Source organism: Pelophylax lessonae (assembly GCF_965119305.1).
Source record: "Pelophylax lessonae genome assembly, chromosome: 7".
Taxonomy (NCBI): Eukaryota; Metazoa; Chordata; class Amphibia; order Anura; family Ranidae; genus Pelophylax; species Pelophylax lessonae.
Genome location: NC_138774.1, coordinates 193,570,451 through 193,597,809, shown reverse-complemented (window position 1 = coordinate 193,597,809; position 27,359 = coordinate 193,570,451). Strand labels below are relative to the sequence as shown.

The 27,359-nt window shown below is 45.1% G+C and overlaps 1 protein-coding gene across 1 annotated transcript in view; it reads left to right on the top strand.

The window, feature by feature from the left end:
• GRIPAP1 (GRIP1 associated protein 1) overlaps window positions 1-27,359 on the top strand; it is a 192,830-nt gene that overhangs the window by 116,954 nt on the left and 48,517 nt on the right. The window contains 3 exon segments of the mRNA XM_082262827.1: window positions 8,309-8,436; window positions 13,037-13,159; window positions 16,404-16,497. Of these exon segments, the coding sequence (XP_082118953.1) occupies window positions 8,309-8,436; window positions 13,037-13,159; window positions 16,404-16,497 (345 nt within the window).

The window sequence follows — 27,359 nt, the reverse complement described above, 5'->3', positions numbered from 1 at the left end:
TGATGATCAAGTTTTTGTTGCTGTCTGTGACCCCGTCTGGAACATTGTACCTTACTTCCTTTCCCTGTGACAGCCGGACTAGAAATGTGGAAATCAGTTGTTTTAGGGACAGGATGATCCATTCATTAATCCTTCTAATCCATTCTAATCCTTTATCATTGTTCTGAAAATATGTTTTCTCTATCGCTCATTGACAGACGTAGTCCTCGGTGATACAGCACCTTCGGGTTATGTTGCCTCCACAGGAGCAGGACTAGACAGGAAATAAAAATGCTCTGGCCACACCCCAGGGGCAGTCCCCGAGGGTATATCCTCTCTCTCTCCGCCACAGCAAATCAGTTTTTTTCTGTCTAGTCAGGAGTAAGGACCTAGATACCTTGCTGGGATCTTCGGTCCTGGCAAGATTTTTTTCTTAAAAAGATTTTTTAGACAGCTTTTTTCTCCAGTGTTCCTGTGAGATCTTCAAGCAAGAAAGCTGAACTGGGCGACGGGCTGGATGTTGAGATCCGGTGGTCACCCCAGTTCAGCCTACGAGCGCGTGCAAGCCATAGCTCCGCGCTGGGTCGGCCGCGACATAGTCCCACTGGGGGACTGACCCCGCGAGTTAAACGTCTCGCTGAAACGCCAAGGACCATGAGTCACGGCGTCCGTATTGGTCGACAGCCCTCCCGCCCCGGTGGAGAGGGGTACTGTCAGGAGTTGGTGCCCGCCTGGTTCCGGTATGGTGAGTAGTATGTTCCCCCTTTTCCCCTGACGGGTCTTGTGGTGAACGCGGGCCCCTCTCTGTATGGTAAGATAGAGTCCCCCTCTATCCTATAACATGGCACAGATCCCCCTACTTTGAGTGTGATTTTATGTGCAAAAAGCCAGGAGGCTTGGTTTGGGAGCTAACAATCTAATTGTATACATGTTAAAAAGATTGTAATCAGTGGCAGTCTGGGAATCTTACTGTGATAATAATAAAGTACCTACCAGTCAGAAGCCACGGACATGTAGACTGCCTTCCTAGTCAAATCTCCAGCTATAGCAGGCCTTCCGAACGGCCATGCTGTCCGCCAGGGCCGGTACCGCCAACCACGCCAAATCCCCATGCAGAGAAGGTGTTGTGTGCTCTGCAGCACACCGCTATTCGGTACAGGCCGCCGCCATTTTTTTTGCTGGATCGCACGAGCCGCCATTTTGGCGTAGCCTCGTGTCTCCAGCATGGGGGCGGCCATGTTTGAGGTGATCCAAACACCTCGTGGAGCTAGGGGAGGCGCCGGAAGGCGTGCAGAGGGGCGGAGCCGCCTCCTTTCTTCCTGGGCAGCCAGCCAAAAGACTTCCTGTTTGTGAAGACAGCGCTGTAACCTGTTGCAGTTAAACTCTGAGCATCAAGTGGTGAGCCTGGGGGTCTATCTCTCTCTCTCTCGATTGATAGGGATCCCTAGCAGGTAACACTAAGGGGCTTTTGTGGCGCTGGGGGTCTGAAAAAAAAAAAAAGTTTTTTTATTTAATTGAATTGTATTATCCGGGAAGTTACTGGAAGAATCATGGACCCTGCCACACAAATTCCCCCACCTGTTTCCCTCGAGGGGGCCACGGAACCCGCCGGTGCACAGAGTATGGATGCATTTACAGCAGTTTTGGAGTCTTTGGTGGCTCGGGTGGAGGCAGCCTGTCAGGGACGGGGGTCAAGGAAGCGACCCTCGCCTACCCCTATATTATCTGACACCTCTGACTCAGATTCAGAGATGGTCACTGCAGCTGCAGGTCCCTCTGCAAGGGCTGTTACCTCAGGTAAAGCTCCCTCAGACAGTGAGGAGGACGTTCCTTCTCCCGCTATAATTCAGGAAGTAGCATTGGTGGACGCACTAGTTGTGGCAGTGCGGGAAACCTTAAGACTTGAGGTTTTACCGGCAGAGGCAACTGAAACAGAGATTCCCTTTGGTACTAACAAGCCCATCAAAACGGTGAAGGTTTTTCCTGTACCCAAGTGTTTTGGGAATAAAATTAAAGGAGAATGGGAGCATTCTAAGCGTACCTTTACGATTTCCAAGCGTATTGCTAGACGCTATCCATTTGAGGAATCCTTCATTAAGAAATGGACGGTACCACCAGTGGTGGATCCACCTATTTCCAGGCTGAATAAAGCCACGGTTATCCCAGTGGAGGACACTTCGTCCTTTAAGGATCCGGTGGATCGGAAGATGGAAGCAGAGTCCCGCACCATCTTCTCTCTGATAGGGTCAGCATTTAGACCAGTAATTGTTATTGGTCTAGTTTCCCAGACACTTACGGAATGGGCGAGATTGGTACGCCAAGACCTTAGGGGAAAAGATATTCCCCAGGAAACATCTGATTTGATGGAACAGATTATACAAGGGCTACAGTTTATCTGTGACGCAGCCTTGGACACTACTCCCCTATTAGGGCATGCATCTATGTCAGCGGTAATCCTCAGACGTGTGCTGTGGTTAAAATGCTGGTCAGCTGACCTAGGTTCCAAAAAGACCTTGACGAATCTCCCCTTTCAGGGGAATCGTCTATTTGGGGCCACCCTAGATGAAATTATTAAGGATGCCACTGGGGGCAAGAGCACTTTCTTGCCACAGGCTGCTAAAGCTAAGGGACCTCGCAACAAGCGAGGACCTTTCTTTACCGCCCATAAAGGGTTCGTACGCCCGGCTGGAACAAGCGGGAAAGGCAAGACTCCTCCAGGAGGGTTCAAGAAAGGCTGGTCGGACAAACAGAGGACCGACTCAGCCAAACCCGAAGCAAAGGATTACACAGCCTGAAGGTGCGCCCCCACCCGGGTTGAGGGTGGGGGGACGTTTTCACCGGTATTCAGGACATTAGATCGAGCATCGACTACTACTACCGGTGCGATTCTTCCCTTCCAACATTTAAGTACTACAGGGAGCGGTAGTCACCGTTCCCTGAATAGATCTTTTCCTTTACCTTTTCCTAAGATTAGTCTCTATTCCCCACAGGAATCGGATCTGGTTGACCAGACAGACCAAGAAGCCTCTAGCCGGGTGACTTCGGTCCCTGAGGTTCAACCAGAAAAGATCACCCTTCCTGATAGGAATCAGGTATCTGATAAATGTGTGGGAACAGAAAACGACCAGACTTTCTCGGATGGTCGGGGCCAGATAGCTCTAGGGACGCCTGGTTCAGATCCAGTCAGCGCCAGTGGTCCTAGAAATTCTAGGCTTGCCTCGTCAAGCTGGCCTGGCCGACTTGGACATGCTAGTCGCAGACGTTCCGTGGGAACTTCGTCTCAGGGAATGTCTGTGGTCTCAAGGACCAATCTTCCATCGTGCTTTACAGTCGCTGGTTTTAATGGCCTGGCCATTGAGACCCAAGTACTGAAGGACAGAGGGTTGTCAGCTTCAGTCATTCCTACCCTTATTAAAGCAAGGAAAGCGACTTCCAGCAAGGTCTATTATCACACATGGAAGACTTATATTGCATGGTGCAAATCTTTAGGATTTCCTCCACGTACCTATTCGGTGACTCGAATATTGGCTTTTTTGCAAAAAGGGGTTGAGCAGAAACTAGCCTTGAGCACCATCAAGGGTCAAGTTTCAGCATTAGCAATCTTCTTTCAGAAACCTTTAGCTACCAAGTCCTTGGTGCGGAATTTCATCCAGGGGGTGCGGCACCTGGCTCCACCAGTCCGCGCGCCCTTACCGCCCTGGGATCTTAATTTAGTTTTGTCGGTTCTACAGAAACCTCCCTTTGAAAACATCAGGGAGATTCCCTTGCTTACTTTATCCCAGAAGGTGGCCTTCTTGGTGGTTATCACTTCTGCTCGCAGGGTGTCAGAACTGGCTGCATTATCATGCCAGTCCCCATACCTAGTGATTCATAGGGATAAGGTAGTACTTCATCCTAAGCCATCCTTTCTTCCTAAGGTGGTTTCAGATTTTCATCTGAATGAAGATATTGTACTACCTTCCTTGTGTCCTCAGCCCAATCATCATCGGGAACATGCGTTGCATTCCTTGGATGTGGTTCGGGCAATCAGGGTATACCTGAAAGCTACGGAATCATTCCGTAAGACGGATTCACTTTTTGTGATCACGGATGGCCCCAGAAAGGGGTTGCCTGCATCTGCCGCGACCATTGCCAAATGGATTAGACAGACGGTGGTACAGGCTTATTCTATTAAGGGTCAGAGTCCTCCGTTCCCTGTTAGGGCGCACTCCACTCGAGCGCTCAGTACTTCCTGGGCCTTTCGCCATCAGGCGTCAGTGGTCCAGGTATGTAAGGCGGCCACCTGGTCGTCGGTACATACCTTTACAAAATTCTATAAAATTGATGTGATGGCATCGGCGGATGCCTCATTTGGCCGCAAGGTTTTGCAGGCCGCAATTTGAGGAGACCGGTGGTCTACCTCGAGGGTTTTTTTCTGTTTGAAAAATTTCTTTTTGTTGAGTCTCATCATTAAGGATGAGCATTGTAAACTTCTAGTTGGCACCGGTTGGGCCTTCTAGATTGGGATTTGATTTCCATTTTCCCACCCCTCATTTGTGATACTGCTCTGGGACGTCCCGAAGGTGCTGTATCACCGAGGACTACGTCTGTCAATGAGCGATAGAGAAAAATGGATTTTTGTAAAATCTTACCGTAAAATCCTTTTCTCTTAGCTCATTGACAGACGTAGTCCCCGCCCCTCTGTTTTTGAGTTGGGTTGGGTTAAATTCTCTAAGCACTGCTTTTGTGACATAACTGATTTGCTGTGGCGGAGAGAGAGAGGATATACCCTCGTGGACTGCCCCTGGGGTGTGGCCAGAGCATTTTTATTTCCTGTCTAGTCCTGCTCCTGTGGAGGCAACATAACCCGAAGGTGCTGTATCACCGAGGACTACGTCTGTCAATGAGCTAAGAGAAAAGGATTTTACGGTAAGATTTTACAAAAATCCATTTTTATTGCCGCTTGTGGGCCTAATGGAGAGATTGCCCATCACTTCCTGTTCATACAAGAAGTTAGAGGAAATCTCCCCCAGAGGAACAAACACAAAGATAAAAAAAAGTAACAAAGGATCCACCCCATCCCTACTTTGTTTTGGCTAATGGGCCATACACACTATACAATTGTCTTTAGATTTTTTTCCATTTTTTACCAAAACCATATAATATCAGGTCAAGTCTAAACCCTTTCAGTTTGTATGCAATCAGGCAGGCCCTTGCACTACATAGTTGAAGGTAAATTTAAAGAAAATCTAACAACAAAAGTTGTATAGTGTGTATCCAGCTTTAAGCTGGATACACACTATACAACTTTTGTTGTCAGATTTCCTTTAGATTTACCTTTTCTATGGAGTGCAAGGGCCTGCCTGATTGCATACAAACAAAGTGTTTAGGTTTGACCACATATTATATGGTTTTGGTAAGTCTGAAGGGAAAAATCTAAAGAAAATTGTATAGTGTGTATGGCCCTTTAGGTTAGGCTTTAAACAACCTTTATTTGTGGATAATCGCGATCATTAAAGGCTTATTTACACCAGTCATGTTGATTAGCATTTCCCAACACCTAGACAAGGCAATTTGCTTTATGTCCTGTTGCTTCATTTCATTTGATTGTGCTCTGGCAAAAAAAGGACATGTTTAGCACGTCTTGATGTTGTAATGCACCACGACACGCTGCAGTGCAAAGAAGTAAAAAGAGAAGTTAAAGCATTGTGATGCTTTTTAGCGATGCAGGGCATTTAGATAGTTACATAGTTAGTCAGGTTGAAAAAAGACACAAGTCCATCTAGCTCAACCAATAAAAAACAAAAAACCGTAAAGAAAACCCAACCATACAATCCCATATACACACTCATATACCCACAGTTGATCCAGAGGAAGGCGAAAAAAACCCCCCAGCAAATCATGATACAATTTGCTACAGCAGGGGAAAAAAATTCCTTCCTGATCCCCCGAGAGGCAATCAGATATTCCCTGGATCAACTTTACCTATAAATGTTAGTACCCATTTATATTATGTACACCTAGTAAAGAATCCAGGCCTTTTTTAAAACAATCTACTACTGAGCTGGCCAGAACCATCTCTGGGGGGAGTCTATTCCACATTTTCACAGCTCTTACGGTGAAGAAACCTTTCCTTATTTGGAGCCGTAATCTGTTTTCCTCTAGATGTAAAGAGTGCCCCTTTGTCCTCTGTGAAGACCTTAAAGTGAATAACTCAACACCAAGTTCACTATATGGACCCCTTATGCAGGGCCGGTGCTAGACTGTTTTACGCCCTAGGCAAGATCAGCTACTTGCGCCCCCCCCCCCAAAAAAAATAAATAAAAAGGGAAGGGGTTAAGCTGTCATATCCAGTGACCCTGATCTGATGGTTCCTCCATGTAATGCTGTCATACCCAGTGATCCCAGTGTTCCTCTATGTCACATCAGGGGTCCCTGATGTTCCTCCATGTCATACCCAGAGACCCTGATGTTCCTCCATGTCACACCCGGGGACCTCAATCCCCCCATGGCACACCCAGGGATCCCAATTCCTCATGGCACACCTGGTGACCCCAAACCCCTGTTACACTTGTGACCCCTCTCCCCCATGTCACACCTGGTGACTCCGATTCCCCATGGCATACCTGGTGACCGCAATTTTCTTTCACACCAGGGATACTCTATGTCACACCCAGAGACCCTGATTCCCTGTTCTGGGGACACTTACTGGGCAGTATGAAGAGAGTAGCCTGCACTCTGCCTTCCTTCACCATGATCCTGCTTATTCCTTCTCCCAGGACACTCCTCTCCTGGACCACAGTGCTCACCACAGCTCCAACTGGCTCCTGGTGGAGGGAGAAGCAGCAGTCAGAGAGCTCCGCACCTCCTTCATCACCAACATCCTCAGACCATTCCGTTGCCTCGTCGCTTCTGCTCCAGTAAAGGTGCCGCCCTCCAGTGCCGAGCTTCGGCTCAGGTTCAGCTCTCCTCTACTCCCTGCTTAATACCGACCCAGGGAAATGAATGGCTGCCCACCAGCTCAGATTAGAGATTCACTTCCCACCCAGGGATTAGGCCGCTCAGCTCCAGACGAAGAGGATCATTATGCAGTTAGCACTCCGGTGGGCTCCTTTCCTGCCCCTTGGGGCTCCCCCAACAATGGTGGAAAGCCAGGGCCTGGTAGTTCTGCCACTGCCCCAGACAACTGGCATCTTCCTCTGTCCCTTCTTCCTCCCCCACTGCCGCCCCTTTCCTCTGCTCACAAGGATCATTCATGATGGAGAGTGAGTGCTGACTCGTGGCTGCGCCCCTAGATGGCAATGCGTCCTAGGCGGCTGCCTAGTTTGCCTAGTGGAAGCATCGGCCCTGCCCTTATGTATTTATACATGTTGATTATATCCCCCCTTAATCTTCTCTTCTCAAGAGAATAAATTCAGTTCCTCTAATCTTTTCTCGTAGCTGAGCTCCTCCATGCCTCTTATCAGTTTGGTTGCCCAAAATGCATGTGCATTATGCACACCTTACTCATACCTGCTGGTGTGAATGAGCCCCAAAAGCAGAATAATAAAAACTGAAATAGTGTGTCCTAAACTTCTATTTCCATCATGTCCATTCCATGAAGGGAAAACCTGAGCTTTTTTTTGTTTTGTTGGAATAAGCCCTATAAAATAAGTGCTTTCTATAACAAACCTTTAGCCCGCTTACCGTCTATGCACACATGTTGCAAGGAACGTTGTACATGTTTTGGGGGTGGGCACAAAACACAGATGCACACAGTAAACAATGCAGTTGATCCTTTAATGGCAAGTTCAAAGCATAGAAACGCAGCCTGGATGTGTCCCAGATGTTTCTGCATGCGTGTTTTTGATGCAGTCCAGTGCATTTTTTCTTCCTCTTTTTTTATTTTTTTTACCCTAAATAAGGACATGTGTAATCCAATGCATTTTTGGTGTGTTTAGGTGCGTTTTGGTATTTTTTAACGCATTTTTACCGTGTTCCAGCACAGTCCAGTGCATAAAAAATGCAGCATGCTCTACTTTTTTTAATGCTTGGACATTTTTATGAGGATCCATTGGAAGTGATAGGCGCAGGTATCATTATATGTGTCAAAGCATAAGACAATGAGCGTGCATCAATGCAGCAGGGCCTCACTGTTAATTGGATCCAGGTGCCCCTAGCTGTCAAGGCATATGCATGTATTCAATAAATGATAGACAAGTTTAGAATGAGTAAACCGTAAGCCCTTTTTTACAGAAAGGTTTGTTTTTGTGACTGTGCCGTAGGATTTTGGGCAGGTCGGATGCTGTAATGGGCTGCTTAGTTGCGCATGGTTGTTCAAAATGTTTCTGACTGGTAATTTTTTGCTTAGGTTTGGAGGATCTGGTATTGGCAGAGATAAGTTCCCCTAGTCGGACGCAAACGGGCGACAGCAGCAGTGTCTCGTCCTTCAGCTACCGAGAGATGATGAAAGAAAACACAGCGCCCAGTAGCAATAAGGTAATATCTTATTCTTTTTAAATATTTTCTGTTACTTTCAAATTTTGTTTCAAAGTTGTTACCTAAAATCGCTATTTTTAGAGCTAACTTTTTCTATACCTACAGTTCATCTGATTCTCAGCTGAGAGTCAGGATCACTGTGCGTTAGAGTAACATAAAAAGATGACCAGAGACAGGTGAAAGTCTTAGAGCTGGTTCACACTACTCCGACTTGTCAGGCAACTTGGTCTCCTGACAAGTAGCACTCCATGCTGTGCAATGGAACCGTTCTAATCGCTCCGAATTAGAAAAAGGTTCCTGCACTACTTTTGGGCGAAGTCGGAGCGACTTGCATTGACTTCTGTTATGAGAAGTCGTTTGCAAGCAGGGATGAAGTCGTGCTGCACGGGCGACTTCAAAGTCGCCCAAAAGTCGGGACTTTGAGTCGTGGTAGTGTGAACCGGCTCTTACTGTTTCTGTGAACAAGCTCTAAAGTGTCACAGCTGATAGATGAATAAAATATTTCAGAAATGACAGGTTCTCTTAAAGATACCCAACCACGTAAAAAAGTTTATTGTAAGATTTTGTTTTTTTATTTGTATGTATTACTTTCCCATTTATTTATATGATGACATTGCATATTTATCTACTCAGAGTAGATTTTTACCTGGTAGCTTTGTAGATTTAAGAGCCTGCACATATAGCCACAAACAATGTGCTTGCTAAGGCAAAATTATACAGGACATCATAAGACTCAAAGACAGACATTCCTGTATAGGTTAAAAACTGTCTAAAAACCTGTCCTATGTTTAATAGTCCTAAAGCCAGATTGTCACTTTTGTCTTCCTGTTGGGGAATTCTGCCTCTAGTTCTGTTCTACCAGTATGGCCCATCTCCATAAAATGAGCACAGTTGTCACTCACCTGTATCACACCGCCAGCACACACAATGGTTTATTTCCTGTATCCCACCTCCAGCACACACATTGGTTTCTCTCCTGTATCCCACCTCCAGCACACACATTGGTTTCTCTCCTGTATCCCACCCCCAGCACATCCATTTTCTTTCCCGTATCCCATGCCCAGCACACACATTGGTTTCTCTCCTGTATCCCACCCCTAGCACACACATTTGGTTTCTCTCCTGTATCCCACCCCCAGCACACACATTGGTTTCTCTCCTGTATCTTACCTCCAGAAAACATAATGGTTTCTCCCCTGTATCTTACCCTGGCACATACATTGGTCTCTGCCCTGTATCGCACTGCTAGCACACAAATTGGTCTCTCCACAGAATCTTGCTTATAGTACACACCTTAGTGTCTCTCACATCCAGTACACACATTGGTTTTTCACCTGGATTCCATTCTCATCACATGAATTCGTCTCTTCCGTGTATCCCTCCCCCAACACACACATTGATTTATCCCTTGTATCTCACTCTCAGCATACACATTGATCACTCCCCTGTATCCGAACCCCAGCACCACACATTGATCCCTCCCCTGTATTTTGCCCCAGTACAAATTGGTCTCCAATCTCTCTCTCACCATTTAGCACATTTATTGATCTCTTACTTGTATTTTGCCCCCAGCACAAACACTGGTCTTCCCTCTGTATCTGAACCCTAGCATGCACATTGGTCTCTCCCCTGTATCCCACCCCAACCCACATGTTGTTTTTTCTTCCGTATCTCACCTTCAGCACACTCAGTGTTCTTTCATCGCAATCTCATCCTCAGTATACATATTGATCTTCCCCTATATTTTGCCCCCAGTACACACATTGAGTTCTCCCCTGTTTCCCACCCTCAGGACACACATTGATCTTTCTTCTGTATTTCGCCACCCAGCACACACTTTGGTCTCCCCTCTGTATCCCAATTTCAGCATACACACATTCGTTTCTCTTCTGTATCCCACCTCCAGCACACACATTGGTTTTCCTACTGTATTCCACCTCCAGCACACACATGGGTTTCTCTTCTGTATCCCAACTCCAGCACACATATGGGTTTCTTTCCTCTATCCCACCTCCAGCACACAAACATTGGTTTCTCTCCTGTACAAACCCCCAGCACACATTTTGGTTTCTCTCCTGTATCCCATTCCCAACACCAGCAAACACCTGGATTTCTTTCCTGCATCCCACCCCCAGAACACACATTGGTTTCTTTCCTGTATCCCACCCCCAGAACACACATTGGTTTCTTTCCTGTATCCCACCTCCAGCACACACATGGGTTTCTTTCCTCTATCCCACCTCCAGCACACACATTGGTTTCTCGCCTATATCCCACCTCCAGCACACACATTGGTTTCTCTCCAGTGTCCTACCCCCAGCACCCATATTGGTTCCTCTCTATATTCTGCCTTCAGCACTCACATTGGCCTCTCCTCTGTTTTTCACCCTCGCCACAATCTGCAGGGTTTTTCACATATCCGGGGCATAAGGGAAATCGGGGACAGGGTATTACATTCAGTTGTCTAGGTGCCACACTGATTAGAAGAGAGCCTTTTGGAACTGGGATCTTTTCCTACACCTCCTTATCCCTTCACTTTTCACCCTGCACTTTCCTGCCCTGCATAGAACAGATGTCTACCAGCTGCATAGCTGCAATGTTCCTGCTTCTGAGTGCAGATTTAAAAACTTCCCATATGTTAAATAATGTATGTATGGTCATTTACCGCATGCATTTAATATAAGCCTTTTGATGTCATACTTGGTTCCATGTTAGTATAGAAGCCTCATATCATTTGTTTCTTTTATTCTGCATGTTTATAAAGTATGTATGTTTAATTGAAAGGGGGGAAAATGGGAAACTGGGGAGGAAAAGGGAAGGGGACACTTGGGAAAGAAGAGGAAATTTGGACTTTAATTGAGACCTGTGCAACGGGGTCTCCATCCCTAATGTATATATAAATAAGAACACATAGTGTTCAAGGCTAAAAACGTGGGACTTTTAGGGGGTGTGGCCAGTGCATACGTGATGATGTGTAGGTAATACATACACAGCTGCTGGTAAGCAAAACGGAGCATATGATGAATCATCACGTGTTTAATGAAATATATACCATAGCGCTTAAACATTTGTACATTGAATATTATAAAATAAAACGGGGAATATAAACATTGTACATAAAAGTAACATGGTACAATCATAAAAAATGATACAATAATTAATACAATATACCAACAATAGGCAATATAGAAATAGTTGGATGCTTGCTTGTACAATAACTATCAGTTGAAAAAGCCTCTTGAGCTCTACGCGTTTCGTGAAGCATAGTTCACTTCCTCAGGAGCAGGCAATTTCGGTCTCTAGAGAATATAAAATATTTGGTATAGCATCCAAAAGAGGGGGGGTTTTAGGGATACAAAATGTGGAATGTGACTTACAATGAAACAATATACTGCCAAAGAGGGCTGGAGGCCACCTGAGAATACGTCTACACCGGGAACTGGGGGAGCAAGGATTCCGCATACGACCTGGGCGCTAGGTCCATATGATAGGTGAGTTGCCATTAAGGTCATGAGGGCTATATTAGAATATAAATATGGAGATAATTAATAATTAAGTAGTACAAGTATTTGATAGGATACAATAGTAAGCCCAAAGCCAAAGGTAGTCTGGCATAGGATGAACCATATGGAACAACCAGTATAGGGTATACAATGGATAATGGGGTAAACTCAAGTAAATAATGAGGGGTAATATGTAGTGGATAAAAATACTGGACTAAAGACCAAAATGGAAGGGGAAGACCAGGCACTAAGGGTGTGTGAAAATTAGGGGGAAGAAAGAAAGAAACCAAGGTGTGGGGCAGTGTGACAAGGAAATAAGTGGAAAAAGGGGAAATGGAAAATGCCCAAAGGGGCAATTGGGTGAGGTGACCAATAAATGTGCTAGTAAATCTAGCAACAGACTAGTGTGTAAGCAATGAAATGAGTAAAGGGGGATGTCCCAGAGAAAAGAAATGGGCAAGAAGCGCCTTGACAGAAAAAGTGACCAATGTGTTCTTATTTTTATATGTATGTTTAATGTATACCCTACTGTAATGGGTCACAGTTCTAGAGATTTATTATACTGCAACTTACGATTAATTTCATCCTTCTGTTGAAATCAATGAGCTAAAAAGGAGCTGCAGTTGCTTGCAATACAACTGATTTGGAGCATGTTCTACTTTCTGGTTGCTTGTCAGATGTTCCAGTTGGGGGAATGGAACTTTTTCAAATTTAACTTGGCGATAAAAATCATTTGTGTGTGTGCCCATTCTAAACCAACTCAACTACTCCTGTACCCTCCTCCCAGCAGTGACTTGGCAGCTTTTCAGCTTTCTGATCTCTATTGTAAACACAGAGCAGGTAGTCTGAGAAGGAGGGAACATGGGAAGCTGCACTGCTGACATAGCTAACTTGAACAACTTAACTGCTTTACTGTGATTTTGAGAATGAATTACTCTATAGTGCCTTGTTCTAAAGATCATTTTCTGTTAAATATATGTCATTGAAAATCCATAGCCTGGCCAATGCTGGAGAATGAAAGAGGTATCTTGCATGGTTGCTTTGGATAAGGGATCCTTTTATCAGTATAATGGACTACTTTGTGGTGTCTTTTCTAGTCTAACAGTGGAAGTCCACAGTCCCAGCCTCAGAGACCGGCTGAGCTGTCAGATGAAGAGGTTTCTGACCTTTTCCAGAGATTAGCAGAAATTCAACAAGAGAAGTGGATGCTGGAAGAAAAGGTAAATCTGTTCACTAAATGTTTTATTACCCATAGTGTATATTTCATATTACTTTGAACTAATGGTCTTTAATAACACTGGCGTGAACATCAGCCATTTTTATTTATGGTTCTGCTCATCTGGTTCTGTGTTGTTAAAGGGTTAGTCACCCAAAGCTGACCTTTCTAATTTTGTAAATGCTGAATAGGTAAGCCAGCAAATTGTTTATGTCTCTCAGGGGCGTAAGTGGTTAGATTTTGTGCTTGAGTTGCCTGATCTGCATTATTATGGAGTAGTGGGGGGGTGGGGGGCACTGTTGTAGGATAGAGAACGTAGGCTGTAACTGTGGCAGGGAGGTCTTTCTACTGGAGTCTCCATGAGATGTGAGAAGTCCAGGCCACTCCAACTTTGACTCTCCAGATTGACTCTTTGTAAGACGGTTCCATTTAAATGAGAAACCTTTCTTTGTCCTGATTACTTTTTTTTCCAAATGCCATGATCTCCTGTACACCTTAAATAAATATTCCTGTACAAGCAGCTGAACTAGCTTCTGATGTAAGGAAAAGGAGAGCAAGGTTGAATGATGCAAGCCCCTATCTTCATTCTCTCCTGGCTCAATTTGTGATAGTCTCATGTTTTAGAAAAGCAGTGGATGGTGGGAATTATGCATCCTCGGTGCTCAGGCATGTTTTAAGAGTCAGGATGAAGAATAGTAACTGAAGGCTTGGAAACTGTTTTTAATGGGGAATGCCGGTACATGGGACAGGGGACCCTAATAGAAGTAGACAATTACAGTAGATAAAACTTGAATTGGGATTTATTTTATTTTTTCTCCTTTCTTGTTAATACGGTATTTTGAGTTTTGTAGGGTTTAAGTGTATTCTATCATTGTGAAAAAATCGATTCACTGAATTGATAAAGTGATTTGCCTTTTCCAAGTCTTTCACTGCAGATCAATGTCACAACGTCATAATACGTTGTGGAACTTGCTTTAGATTTTGCACCCTTGATTAGTTGCAAATCTCTGTTTGTGCCTTTTGAGCTGTTAATAAACGAGCAACTGAGCAGATGACCCTTGTGGACCCCATTTTTGTTTTTTGGACATTTATCCTGTGCAGTAGGACCAGGCAAGTTCCAGAAGGCACGGTCCACAACTGCTAAGGCACCGACCTCCCTTGCGTGATTCTGTTCTATATTACTGAATTTATTTCGCATGTTGACGATCATCTCATTAATATCACATTGATTTTAGAATGCCACCAACTAAGTGACTGCAAACAAGCAGTTAATCTTAACATCAAAGAGGTTTAAAGGAAATCTTCTAAAAAATGTTGAGGGTGCCTTGCTGGCCCCTTCTGTAAATATTAGTTGCATAGATGTCATGCTGATCCAGTGGCTTTTAAGGTTACCAACCTGGTTCTGACTTTACTGTCACTTTACTGGCTTCATGCTAGTCATTGGCTCAGATATCATCAAGGCGGTTGGATCAGAGTGACTGTCAGGCAGTGTTAATTTTGTCAGCGAAAACATTTTAGTCAAGATTGTCTTCGGCAGCCTTTCTACAGTGACAAAAACGAAACAAAAGTACAAATCTGTTTTCATTAACGAACTAAAACGAAAATGTGAGGCAGGGACCTTTACCCTCATGAGCTTCTGCTTTCTACGGAGCTTCGCCTGCTTCTAGCAAGCAAGCATTTTGAGTCTGTAGCATACTTCACTTAGCAGCAGTTGGCAGGCTGTACAGCCAGCATTGCAGGCCTCCGAGTCAAGAGACGACCGTCCAGAGCCACACTGTGCATTACAGGCCTCCTGACCAGAGTCCCACTACCAGCAATGACCGTCCAGAGTAGAGAGCACTGGGATTATGTGCATTACAATTACAGGCCTCCCCTCAGACCACTGTCTGTCCAGAGCACTGTGTGCATTACAGGCCTCCTCAGACCATCATCCAGAGCACTGTGTGCATTACAGGCCTCCTCAGACCATCGTCCAGAGCACTGTGTCCATTACAGGCCTCCTCAGACCATCGTCCAGAGAACTGTGTGCATTACAGGCCTCCTCAGACCATCATCCAGAGCACTGTGTGCCTTACAGGCCTCCTCAGACCATCGTCCATAGCACTGTGTCCTTTACAGGCCTCCTCAGACCATCGTCCAGAGAACTGTGTGCATTACAGGCCTACTCAGACCATCGTCCATAGCACTGTGTCCTTTACAGGCCTCCTCAGACCATCGTCCAGAGCACTGTGTCCATTACAGGCCTCCTCAGACCATCGTCCAGAGAACTGTGTGCATTACGGGCCTCCTCAGACCATCGTCCAGAGCACTGTGCCTCCTCAGACCATCCAGAGCAGCTAAATCTGTATCAGTGAGGTTATTCAAACCTCAATACCATAAAAATAACATGAGATAAGATATTTTCACTCCAGGAATATATAATGAGTTTGGAAATTGTAGAGAAATGCTTAAATAATGCACTACAATTTGGCCAATCCATTAGATTTTAGACGACTAAAATGAGTTTTAGTCGACTAAAATGTACTGGAGTTTTTAGTCGAATAAATGTGACCAAAACTAAAACAATGGCAGATGACTAAAATGGCATTTTATTTAAGACTAAAACTAAACCGAAATTTGCTGCCATAATTAACACTGCTGCCAGGACACTGTTTTGAGGGTGAGCTCAGTAATAATTGCCTCCTCACTCCTAATTGTCTGTGTATTGTTCCGTGTACTCTGAAACCATCAGGCCTGATTAGTTACTCCCTCTCTTTTTCTCTGCACTTATAGGATGCTTGTGACGAGGAGTTTGGCTATTACCCCTCTATGCCATCGCAAAATACTGCAATGAGAGGGCTAGAATTTCATTTCTCCTAAGGGAACAATGTATTTTAAGGCATTTGCAAGCAAATACCATTATAAAATTATAAAAGATGACAGTGTATAGCTATAAATAGAAAAAAAAAAACTTCATTTGGGCTTTAAGGATAGTTTGACCTCACCTACCCACAATCCACAGTGCGAATGTTAAATCCTTTCCTTTCGGATGGTGTGGAATAAAGTTATCTGTTATAAGCTAGTTATAGCCATGTAGATGCAGCCAGTTTAATGAAAGCTTTTAATGTGTGCAATGCTTATACATTTTGTTCATATATATATAATATAATTATCTGCATTGTGTGCTCACCGCAGAGCCCATTCTTTCCATACTTCACTTTAATCTGACCAGCACTGACAATGGTTTTAATTTAATGTCTGTCTCGTAGGTTAAGCACTTAGAAGTGAGCAGCGCCTCTATGGCAGAGGACCTATGCAGGAAAAGTGAGATTATTGAGACCTACGTCATGGACAGCAGGATAGGTGAGTGATGCACCACACTCTTTAACATTTTCCTCTGTGCCATGGTTGAGTAAAAATAGGTGTTTGTAATGGAACTACAAGTCCCAGCTTTTCTGATAGCTTTATGGCTCATCATGTCCTATTTGTTCAGCAAGTCTTAGGTTTAAAGTATTTGTGAACCACATGCCCTGGACACTTTGGAGGTCATTTACTAACACTGAAGAATTCAAAATCTGGCGCAACTCTGCATAGAAACCAATCAGCTTCCACGTTTTTTTTTTGCCAAAACTTAATTGAACAAGCAGAGGTTAGAAGGCGATTGGCTACCATGCACAGCTGCACTAGATTCTGAGTGCTCCAGTTTTAGTAAATCTCTTCTTGCAGTTGTGACATTACATCAGGCCAGTTCTGGTTTTGTAAATGTTTTCCAAGTCTTAGCAGCCACTGAGCTATTAGCAATTTATGGCACTTTTCCACTGCAAATACCGGCTCGGCTCTACTCGGCCCTGCTTGGCCCGGTTTGCTTTTCCCACTGCATGGTACTGCATGGTATGGTGTTGGAACGGTTCGGTACGGTTTGGTATGGTTTGCTTCTCCACTAAAGTAGTACTAAAGTAAGTGGGTGGAATAACAACGATTCTCTGACCAACCAGTGGCTAGTAGTGACTACATGCAAAGGATTGTGGGATATGGTACCGGTATGGTACCTCTTGGAACCACAATCGAGGTGGTACTGTTTTAGAGAGCCGTACCGTTTGTTCCATGCAGTGGAAAAGCGCCGCCGTATCGTACCGAACCGTTCCTACACCGTACCGAACTGTTCCTACACTGTACAATGCGGTACCAGCAGTGGAAAAGCACAAAAGCGAGCCGAACCGTTCGCTTCCATGCAGTGGAAAAGCGCCATTAGTAACAAAAGGTCCCTATATGCTCCAGCAGTCTGTTGTTTAATTTCTATATAGCTTTTGTAAAAATAAACACCCCAGCAGCCTTTTCGCTTTCAGATTTTAGTGGAACTTCCAACTGAACCATGCTCCGACAGATTCTAGTTCTAGTCACTAGAACTATAGGCCTCACTGTTTTGTATCAGGCTCTGGCTTTGCTGTAGGCTTGGAAGTGCAAACCTTGTGATCTATAATTCAAGATTTTAAAGGCACCAGGCCAGAAGTTACACTCACCTGCCTAAAGCTCAATGCAATTTTCCAATCAAGGCCTAACGATATAAGTTCATTACTGGGATAGATGTCTTCTGTGTGGACTGTAAGTTGCTGTCATTCAAAATTAGGACTTTATCTAAGATGTCACCCATAACCTTTCGGAAAATATTTGTTTTCCTAAGTGGTAAGTTCAAGAAGAAAACTCTAAAAATTTCAACAATAAGTTTTTATCTGGAATTTAGTCACCAGATTTTAGTAAAAAACAAAAACTTAAGCCCCGTACACATGTACCGATCGTCGTCATACAAACGTTCGTCTTTTCTCCCCGGGATGTCGATGTCTGTTGAAAAGTGCAAAGACAGCACAAGAATGTTGTCCGCCGACTTCAGCTGACTGCAGAAGTGATGTCATGTAATGGTTAACTTTCCCTGTGTTTTTTCTTTTCTGAGCATGCCCAGTCTTGCAAATCTGCGGTCTGTCGGCAGAATTCTGTACTGACTGGCGAACAATCGTCTGTTCTGGTGTCGGCATACAAAAATTTTCATGTTTGCAAGAAAGACTCTTGTCCGCAGAATGTGCGCAGACAGCTGTCGGAGGCACCATACTAACAAGCGTACAATCGGCAGATCTTTCGTCCGCCGACGTTTGTATGACGACGATCGGTACGTGTGTATGGGGCTTTAGGTAGGCTTAGTTTGGGGAGGTTACATACACACAGTGCACAGTCTGGCAGTGTGCTAGGTACATAGTGCAGAGTTCAGGGGTGCGCTGCATACAGAGTGCAGAGTTCAGTCTTCTTCCACAGCTGCTTGCCTCTGCATCTCTCATCCACATCTCTCTTTCACCCTTCTTTAGCTCTGACCTCTGCATGCAACCCCCCTCCACTGCCCCCATCTTCTTCCTCCCTCCTCAAAAGCTCCACTACCTTCCACGTCTTTTGTTGCTGTATTAAGCTAAAGCATCCTTTTGACTCTAATACCTCCCTGTAAACTATAGTTGGCTCTGCCTCTCTCACTTGCATAGAGATCATCCAGTGGAGGTGTCGGCATCTGCACTGCACCCCGGGCACCTGCCTTTCCCTTGTCCCCCATCCTGCGCTCAGTGGGAGCCACTCAGGAGATCAGATCTTTGGGAACCATTGGGAGACAAGCTGTCACTTGTAAACACAGAAGCCGGACTTTCGTGTTTAGAAGTGATAGTAGTGAGCCGGGAACAGAGGGCCTGAGCCAGAGGTGGTGGAACTGAGTTCCCCCCCCAAGTTCCAGCTGAAAAAAAGCCCTGATTAATACTATTTAGATCAAGCATCTCCTGTCATAACTGAGACTCTGTTAGTTTATTACTGGATGATATTGTTAACAAAAATGGTACATTGTTAAAGATGTGTGATATTGAGTTAATGAGAATTAATTCAATACTGGGCACTTTCACCCCCTTCCTGCCCAGGCCAATTTTCAGCTTTTAGAGCTGTTGCATTTTGAATGACAATTGCGCGGTCATGCAACACTGTACCTAAACCAAATTTATGTCATTTTTTTCCCACAAATAGAGCTTTCTTTTGGTGGTATTTGATCACCGCAAGGTTTTTTCTTTTTTGCTACACAAATAAAAAAATACCAAAAAGTTTTTTTTTAAAAAAAAAGTTTTTTTGTTTGTTATAAAATTTTGTAAATAGATACGTTTTTTCCTGCACTGATGAGGCCGCACTGATGAGAAGGCACTGATGGGGTGGCACTGATATGCAGCACTAATGGGCACTGATAGGCGGCACTGATATGCAGCACTAATGGGCACTGATATGTGGCACTGATAGGTAGCACTGATATGCAGCACTGGTGGGCACTGATAGGTGCGCTAATGGGCACTGATAGGCGGCACTGATAGGCGGCACTGGTGTGCAATAATAGGCACTGGTGGGCGGCACTGATAGATTGCAATGGTGGGGAGCACTGATAGATGGCAGTCATGAGAAGCTCTGATGAGGAGGGCACTGAAAGGGTCCCTGAGCCCTGATTGCCATGCCTGGTGGCCATGGGTGGGCATCCCTGGTGGTTATGGGTGGGCATCCCTGGTGACCATGGGTGGGCAATTCCTGGTGGCTCTAGTGGCACCCCCCAAGGGTCTGCACTGGTAATCAATGCTCTGATTACCAGCACAGACACCCAGTCTGGAGAGCCGCAGATTGGCTCTCCTCTACTCGTGCCTGTCAGGCACGAACTGAGGAAAGCCAATCAATGGCACTTCCTATTTACTATGTGACCAGCTGTGATTGGACACAGCTGGTCACATGGTAAAGAGCCTACGTCATTAGTCATAGTGACACACCGCAGCACCGATCGCCGCTCTGCGCGCCCTATCCTGCTGGACGTCATATGACGGCCAGTCAGGATAGTGCAAGCACTTTGCCGCCGTCAATCAGTTATAGGGCGGGTGGCAAGTGGTTAAGGATGATTGGACACTGGCAAACAAAAAAGGTGAGCCAGCCCAGGTGAGTCCAACTTCTAGCGTGCCTCAATTTTTTGCCTAGAGAGATGCGTGTAGTCAAGTCAAAAATAAACTTTTTTTTCTCATCCATTGAGAGACACAGGAAGTCTTTCACTTTATGTTTTTTTTCTGCTGCCTGCAGGATATTTGGACAATGGCAAACAAAATGCCATATAGTATCTCCCTGCTGCTTCTCCTGCTTGCAAAGAGCCATATAGAACTTCAATCCATTCCTGTTGCCAACTACAGTGACTTTGGAGCACTCCCACCATTTATCCCTCATCTACTATCAGCTATCTGGGTTTTATGCAGTTGCAGTGGGGGCTGTAAGGTAGGCTGTACAGGGCCCCATTATTTTTAATGGCAGCCCTACCACTGATTGTCTCGACATTTGCATCCTGGAATCCTGTAGCCATACACTTCTGGAGTCTATGCTATAATTGGAGTCCTTTTTAGCTCTGTTCAGTGTATCTCCTTTCGTTCTGCTGAGTTTTTTAGTACCATAATACAGGACTTTGTCGCTCTAATCACTCAGTTATTGGCTGTAGAAGACACAATTCAGCTCCTGTGCCTTCTTCCCTAAATTCTGTATCTGATTTACCCATGACCTTGGTGGTTTCTGAGCCAACAGCCTTCAGAGTTTAATTCTGAGTCACTCCCCATGAGCTAGCCCCTGAGGAGTCACTGTCTACAGCTTTTGCTCCCAAATTAACAGAGACTGTTTTAGTTCTTATCAATGTACTGCACACCACCCCATTAACCGATGAAGAGATAATTGGTGGATATAGTTAAAATGTCACCTCATCCCTAAGATATCTCACGTCAACAGTAAGGCCTGGGGCATACCGGATTTTCTGTGGTGCAACACAAAGATTTACCCAATTTCTTAAAATCATCACTTTATTGACATAATAACAATAAAAACATGATTAAGAATGATTTAGGTTAAATTAAACTGTCCTTCATATAGGCTTCTCATATCTCCATATATTGTAGGTTTGATATTACACCAATATATACATAGCTAGGTGGTAATGATATTGAATATTATTAATATACTGTGTGTGTGTATATATATATATATATATATATATATATATATATATATATATATATATATATATATATATATATATATATATATATATATATAGCTAAAAAAAATCCTCAACTTCTCTATGTCAGTAATGTATTTGGCTTACAAGGCACCATATTTGTCCTATTTGGCCATAATACTGTATAATGGCCAGTTACGTCCACGAACGGGATCTTACGAGCCATAAATGTTTGAACCTATTGCAAGTAACCTTTTTACTATCCTGCTTTACTTTGGCTAGCTATAAGAGCTTGCTGTTGAAACCTAGGTTTTGGGGAGACAGGGCACCTTTGAATTTGTAATTAGTATAATGTTAAAGACTAGTAAGGTATTTCCTGTGTGTTCCATCATCGCATTTGATGGCTTTCTGTATTGGTGTGAGTCTCAGGGCTTCCATCCTGGAATTTTCTCAGTGAAGTAAATCCTCCCCTTCCTACCGCTGAGTGGGTTGTCTTCCCTTTCTGTTCTGTTTCAGAGACTGCTGGCCTCTCACTTGATTAAGACCCTTGTACAGAGATTTCCCCATATAGCTCTCCCTGTTTGTTTGTGGAATCTGAACCTGGTTTTCTCTGTGCTTAAAAGAGAAGTATGGGGTTTCATTTTTTTTCTCCCCAGTTATACTTACCTAGGTGGATACAACATCTGTCCCCCAACGCCTCTGCACTGAGAACCGAGCAATCGAACACCGCGGTTCGCAACGTTCTGACAGCTCCCCAAGCAGAGAGCTGATGACTTTCAGTCACAGCTCTCTGCTCTGCCCACTCCTCGCTCATTGGAGCGCTGGTGCTGTGGAGGGCCGGGGAGTGACCGGCTCAGGCTCTCAACGGCTTGCTGAGAGGCTGAGCTGGGTGTCAATCCAGGCACCTGCCAGATCCTGACTCTGTGGTCGTGATGACGCGGTGCCTGGACCGACATCTGTGACATCCGCAGAGACCGGACTTCATTCAGCCTGCTCTCTGCTGAAAACGGGTCACAGGAGTGCAGAACGATCTGCACTCCTGTGATTCCTAGGAGGAAAAGCTTTGGCTGTACATCTCCTTTAAAGTGATACTAAAGTCTAGTTTTTTTTATAAAAATAACAAACATGTTATACTCACCTGCTCTGTGTAGTGGTTTTGCACGGAGCAGCCGTGATCCTCCTCTTCTCAGGCTTCTCTTTGGCGCTCCTGGCCTCTCCCTTGCTGTGGGGGCACCCAAGCCATCCCGCAGCTCCATGTGTCCATTTAGACACGGAGCTGCGACTTGGCTGCACCCCCTCTCTCTCCTCATTGGCTCACTGACTTTGATTGACAGCAGCAGGAGCCAAATGCGCCCACTGCTGTGTCTCAGCCAATCAGGAGGGAGCATCTCAGACAGCCGAGTCTCTTGTGCAACATCGCTGGATCAAGAGGGGGCTCAGGTAAATATAGTGCGCTAGCAAAAAGCATCCCCTGCCTTCCCCTGCCTCATGTGTCTCATCATATCCTGAATCTGACTTGGCTGCCTTGGACATTGCCCACCTTGCAGGTCTGCGACCACGCTCCCTGAATTATCGGATAGTGAGGATGATTCCTCCACACCTGTGGCTATGCACGAAAAGGCGCTGGTGGATGCCCTGATTGTATCTGTGCGTGAAACTTTAAAAAAGGAGGATGCAGCTGAAGCTGGGGCGGAGTCAGCTGTCCCCTGGCTGGCACTCACAAGCCGTCTCGATTGGCAAAAGTGTTTCCTGTTTTGACAGATTTGTCGCAAAAGAATGGAAAGGTCCAAAACGTCCCTTTGTGGTTCCTAAACGCTTTGCCTTCAGGTACCCCTTTGAGGAGTCCATCCTCAAGAAGTGCACTTTTCCACAGGTGGTGGACACCCCAGGTTTCCAGGTTGAAAAAGGCAACCATGGTTGTGGTTAAGGAATCGCGGGCTTTTAAAGATTCGGCTAACAGAAAAGCGCTTAGTGCTTCTTAGGTCTTCGGTCATCAGGCGTCAGTGGTGCGGGTTTGCAAGGCGACAACTTGGCCGTCAGTGTACACTTTCTAAATTCTACAACGTGGATGTGTTGCCATCTGCAGATGCTTCCTTTGGCCCCAAAGTTTTGCAGGCTGCTGTTTAGAGGGTCTGTTCCCTCTTTGGGGGTGTATTGTTCATGTTGGGCTCCAGTTGTTTTTTTGTTGAGCTCCTGTTTACCTGGTTGGCTCTTGGGTTTAGCCTTGGGATTTTTTTGTTGTCCCACCCCTCATGTTTGGCACTGCTTGGGGACGTCCCAATGGTTCAGAATACTGAAGAGCTGTGTCTGTCAATGAACGAAATAGAAAATGAGATTTTTTACTTACCGTAAAATCCATTTCCCTGAGTTTATTAACGGACACAGCACCCGCCCCTTTATGGAGTTGTATTACTTCTGACATTGTTACAAAGCTGAAGGCCTTTAGCAGAGAGGGGGAGTATACCACCTAGAACTGTCTATAGGTGTAGCCAAGTTCTTGTTTCTGCTTGGTGTCCTACTCCTGTAGGGGCAATATAACCCAATGGTTCAGAATACTGGAGAGCTGTGTCCGTCAATGAACTCAGAGAAACAGATTTTTCGGTAAGTCAAAAATCCCATTTTTTTTCCTCTTGGGCCTGTTAACATTTATTTGCTGTGTTGACCACCCCTCAGTAGGACTGCCGTGCAGGTGAAAAAATACCTAAGTGGATATAAAAGAAACTAGGCTTTTTGTACTCAACATAAAATTCCCTTCTTGGAGTCCAGTAGGGTTACATGTCTCACCCCTCTGTTTATGATCATGCTTCTAGTACTGCTTTGAAACCAAACTGAGGGATGCTGGTAGTTGGAGGGGTTATCCTGGGCTGGCCTACAGTTTCTTGTTTGCCAATATCCAATCCTCCAATAGGAAGTATAATATGACTTCTGTGTCCCTCAGTAGTTCAGATATTAATAAAATGAGTACACAAATTCAGTTTCAGCATCCTGTTCCCTAAACCTGACATGACATTTCATATCCATATGAATTTTTTTGAGACAGATAGAGCTTTCTTTTGTTGGTATTTAATCACCACTGGGTTTTTTTTTTTTTTTGCTAAAAACAAAAAAAAAAAAAAAGACGAAAAACGTAAAAAAAAAAAAAGTTTTTCTTCGTTTCTGTCAGAAAATATTGTAAGTAAGTAATTTTTCTCCTTTACTGATGAGGCTACACTGATGGGCAATGATGAGGTGGCACTGATGAGAGGACACTAATAGGCGGCATTGATAGGGGACACTGATGAGTAGGCACTGATGAGCATTGAAAGGCAGCACTGACTGGCATCAATGCTGGGCACTGTTGGGGCTGCACAAATAATCAGGGCTCTTATGATCTTTGCAGGTCTCCCCTGTGAGGAAATGCCACCGATTGGCTCTCCTCACCTCACACGCTGTCAGTGTGAGGAGAAGAAAGCCAATAACCGGCATTTCATTGATTACCTGTGATTCAACACAGCTGATCACATGGGTAAAGAGCCACGTCATTGGCTCGTTACCGAGATTGGGGATGCACTGTGTCCCGGGGAGTCCCAAGAGAGCATCCCGCCCACTGTCAATTGTCTATACTGTGGGCGGGAGGTGGTTAATGGGATCCGACATGACAGGAATATTACCCAGGCATTCCCTGGGGGGTAGCACCTCCCACAGATCAGGTATGAAAGTCGTATAAAAGTATTACTCAAGTCACAGCAAAGCAGTACTTAAAGCGGAGTTCCACCCAAAAGTGGAACTTCCGCTTTAGGGAGTCCTGACCCCCTGACATGCCACATTTGGCATGTCATTTGTTTGGGGGGGGAGCGGGTACCTAGTTTTGACAGGTACCCGCTCCCACTTCCGCTCGGAGCGCCGCGGCGCCCTGAACGGAAGTTCTCCTCTCCCCCTCCCTCCCTGCAATCTTCTGGGATACGTCAGAGGTCCCAGAAGATTGCCGGCCAATCACGGCGCGCAGCGCGACTCGCGCATGCGCAGTGGGTACCCGGCTGTGAAGCCGCAAACTGTAACAGCCGGTTGCCCACAGCAGTGATGCCGGCGCCGAGGGAGAGGATCGAGGCTTCGGGCGGCCGCATCGCTGGACCGTTGGACAGGTGAGTGAATGGCTGGAACTCCGCTTTAAGTCGGCAGCAAATTGCTAGGAAGTCGCTTGGCAAAGTCGCACAACTTTTCCGTCACAGTAGTGTTAACACAAGCCTTACCTTGGAATCATGTCTACCCATGGCAAGAGGTAAACTTTGTTACATACACTTTTTATAATGTTACATGCTGCACAGATTACTGTGATTTGTAGAGCTGTAAATTAAAGTGACTCTCGGTCATTAGAGATGTGCAATGTTAGGAAAGCTCTAATGCAGGGGTGTCAAGTTCGACATTATTGTGGGCCACATCAGCATTTAGGTTGGTTGTATCTGTAAGACTAGATGTCCAGAGCACTACCCCCCCCCCCCCCCCACATCAGATGCCAAGAGCCCCCCCCCCCTCCCACCATCAGAAGTCAAGAGTCCCCCACCCTTCCTTACATCAGTGAGAGCAGAGCTGGGAAGCAGAAAGTGCAGGGTCTGGCTGGAGGAGGACCAGGAGAGGGCTGGAGTCTTCTGAATGCTAAGACCAGGGGAGGTGGAGGCAAGGGGTGCTGTAGCTGCAGCTGCACAGAGAGGAGCAGAATCTGAAGAAGTAGTTCTGTCGTCCTCTCTGCTGCCAACTGCTGAGACGGGGGGGGGGGGGGGCTGGAGGTGAGGGGAGTGCTGCAGTTGCAGGAGAGGTGTGATGGCCACAATAAATGACCTGGAGGGCTGAACTCGGCCCGTGGGCCTTGTGTTTGACACGTGCTCTAATGCTACCTGGAAGTTTTGCCCATTCAGAAGAGTCCAGTATTCAACAGTAGCAGTGCGAAAGAGGAGCTGCTGTAGATATGTGCTCCTGTACGTGCCTTCACTCCTACCTGCTAGGATCTCTATTTTTTTTTTTTTTTTTAGTTGACAGTTACTATAAATCAGAGCACAAAGCAGCTTTCTGCTACCCTTACTGCTGCCATTATTGGCTCAGCTGGTGCTGTTTACTGACTCATAGGCATCTAGTGCTACTGAAGAGTAGTGACTGTAGAACTGGCAGTGCTTCTCTAATAAAGTACCAAATTAACTCCCAATATTAGGTACTGGATAGGCAGCAACTGTAGTATTGTCCTGTCACCCTTAAGAGGAATCCAACGTAGCATTTGAGTCCCAAAAAAACAAAGTGGTTGTCCACCACTGACATGAGTAATTCTATATCTCTATGCCAATAAACCATATCTAGATAAAATTCAGCAGCTTTTGCTGTTGACTTGGCTAGTTCCAGGCATCGTGGGTGTCTGAGCGGATGTCGGTGCAATGCCAGCGCTTGCTGTTCTTATGCCACCTGTTAGCCGGCCCGCCTTGGCATCATCATCCTTCTCCACCCCTCCCAGCTCATGTTGGCTCTCCTTTCACTATCCGTCCTTGGGTTGTCACTGGATCCTCTTACATCTTCTCCCCACTGCTGTAGCGTCATCTCCTGTACAACTTGACTTAAAAACTTATCAAAGTCACTCAGCCTGTCTTCTTTCTGTGTGTGCTTGAGGTGTTTGTATAGGGGAAAAGGGCATGTTTGAATTGGTGCTGTATTTAAAATCTAGCAATGTGATTTATGGGTTCAGCAAACAACTTTTTTTTTTTTTGTAAATAATATTCTCCTGCTATTTTCCTTTATTCAATTTGTGTCTCTTAAGCAGTGTTAGAAAATCTTTCACTTATTAAGTTACTAAACAAGCATCGTGCATTATTGAGATTATTGGTATCTAGCGAATAGATAGGGTGCATTTGCAGTGATGTCATCATCCTCTAATAAACAGATAGGTTGCATTTTCAGTAATGTCACTGACCTGTAGTGAACAGACTGGCTACAATCTCTGTTTTCAAGATCCACTTGCTGACTGGGCCTTTTTCTGACATTTGTTGCTTACAAGTTAAAAAAATCTGTATTTTTGCTAGACAGTTATTTAGAACCCCTAAACATTATATATATATATATATATATATATTTTTTACTAGAGACTCTAGAGGAGAAACGTTTTAACCTCAGGCAACGTGGGGGGTTCTTTACTGTTAGGGCTACAAGATTGTGGAATTCTCTACCACAAGAG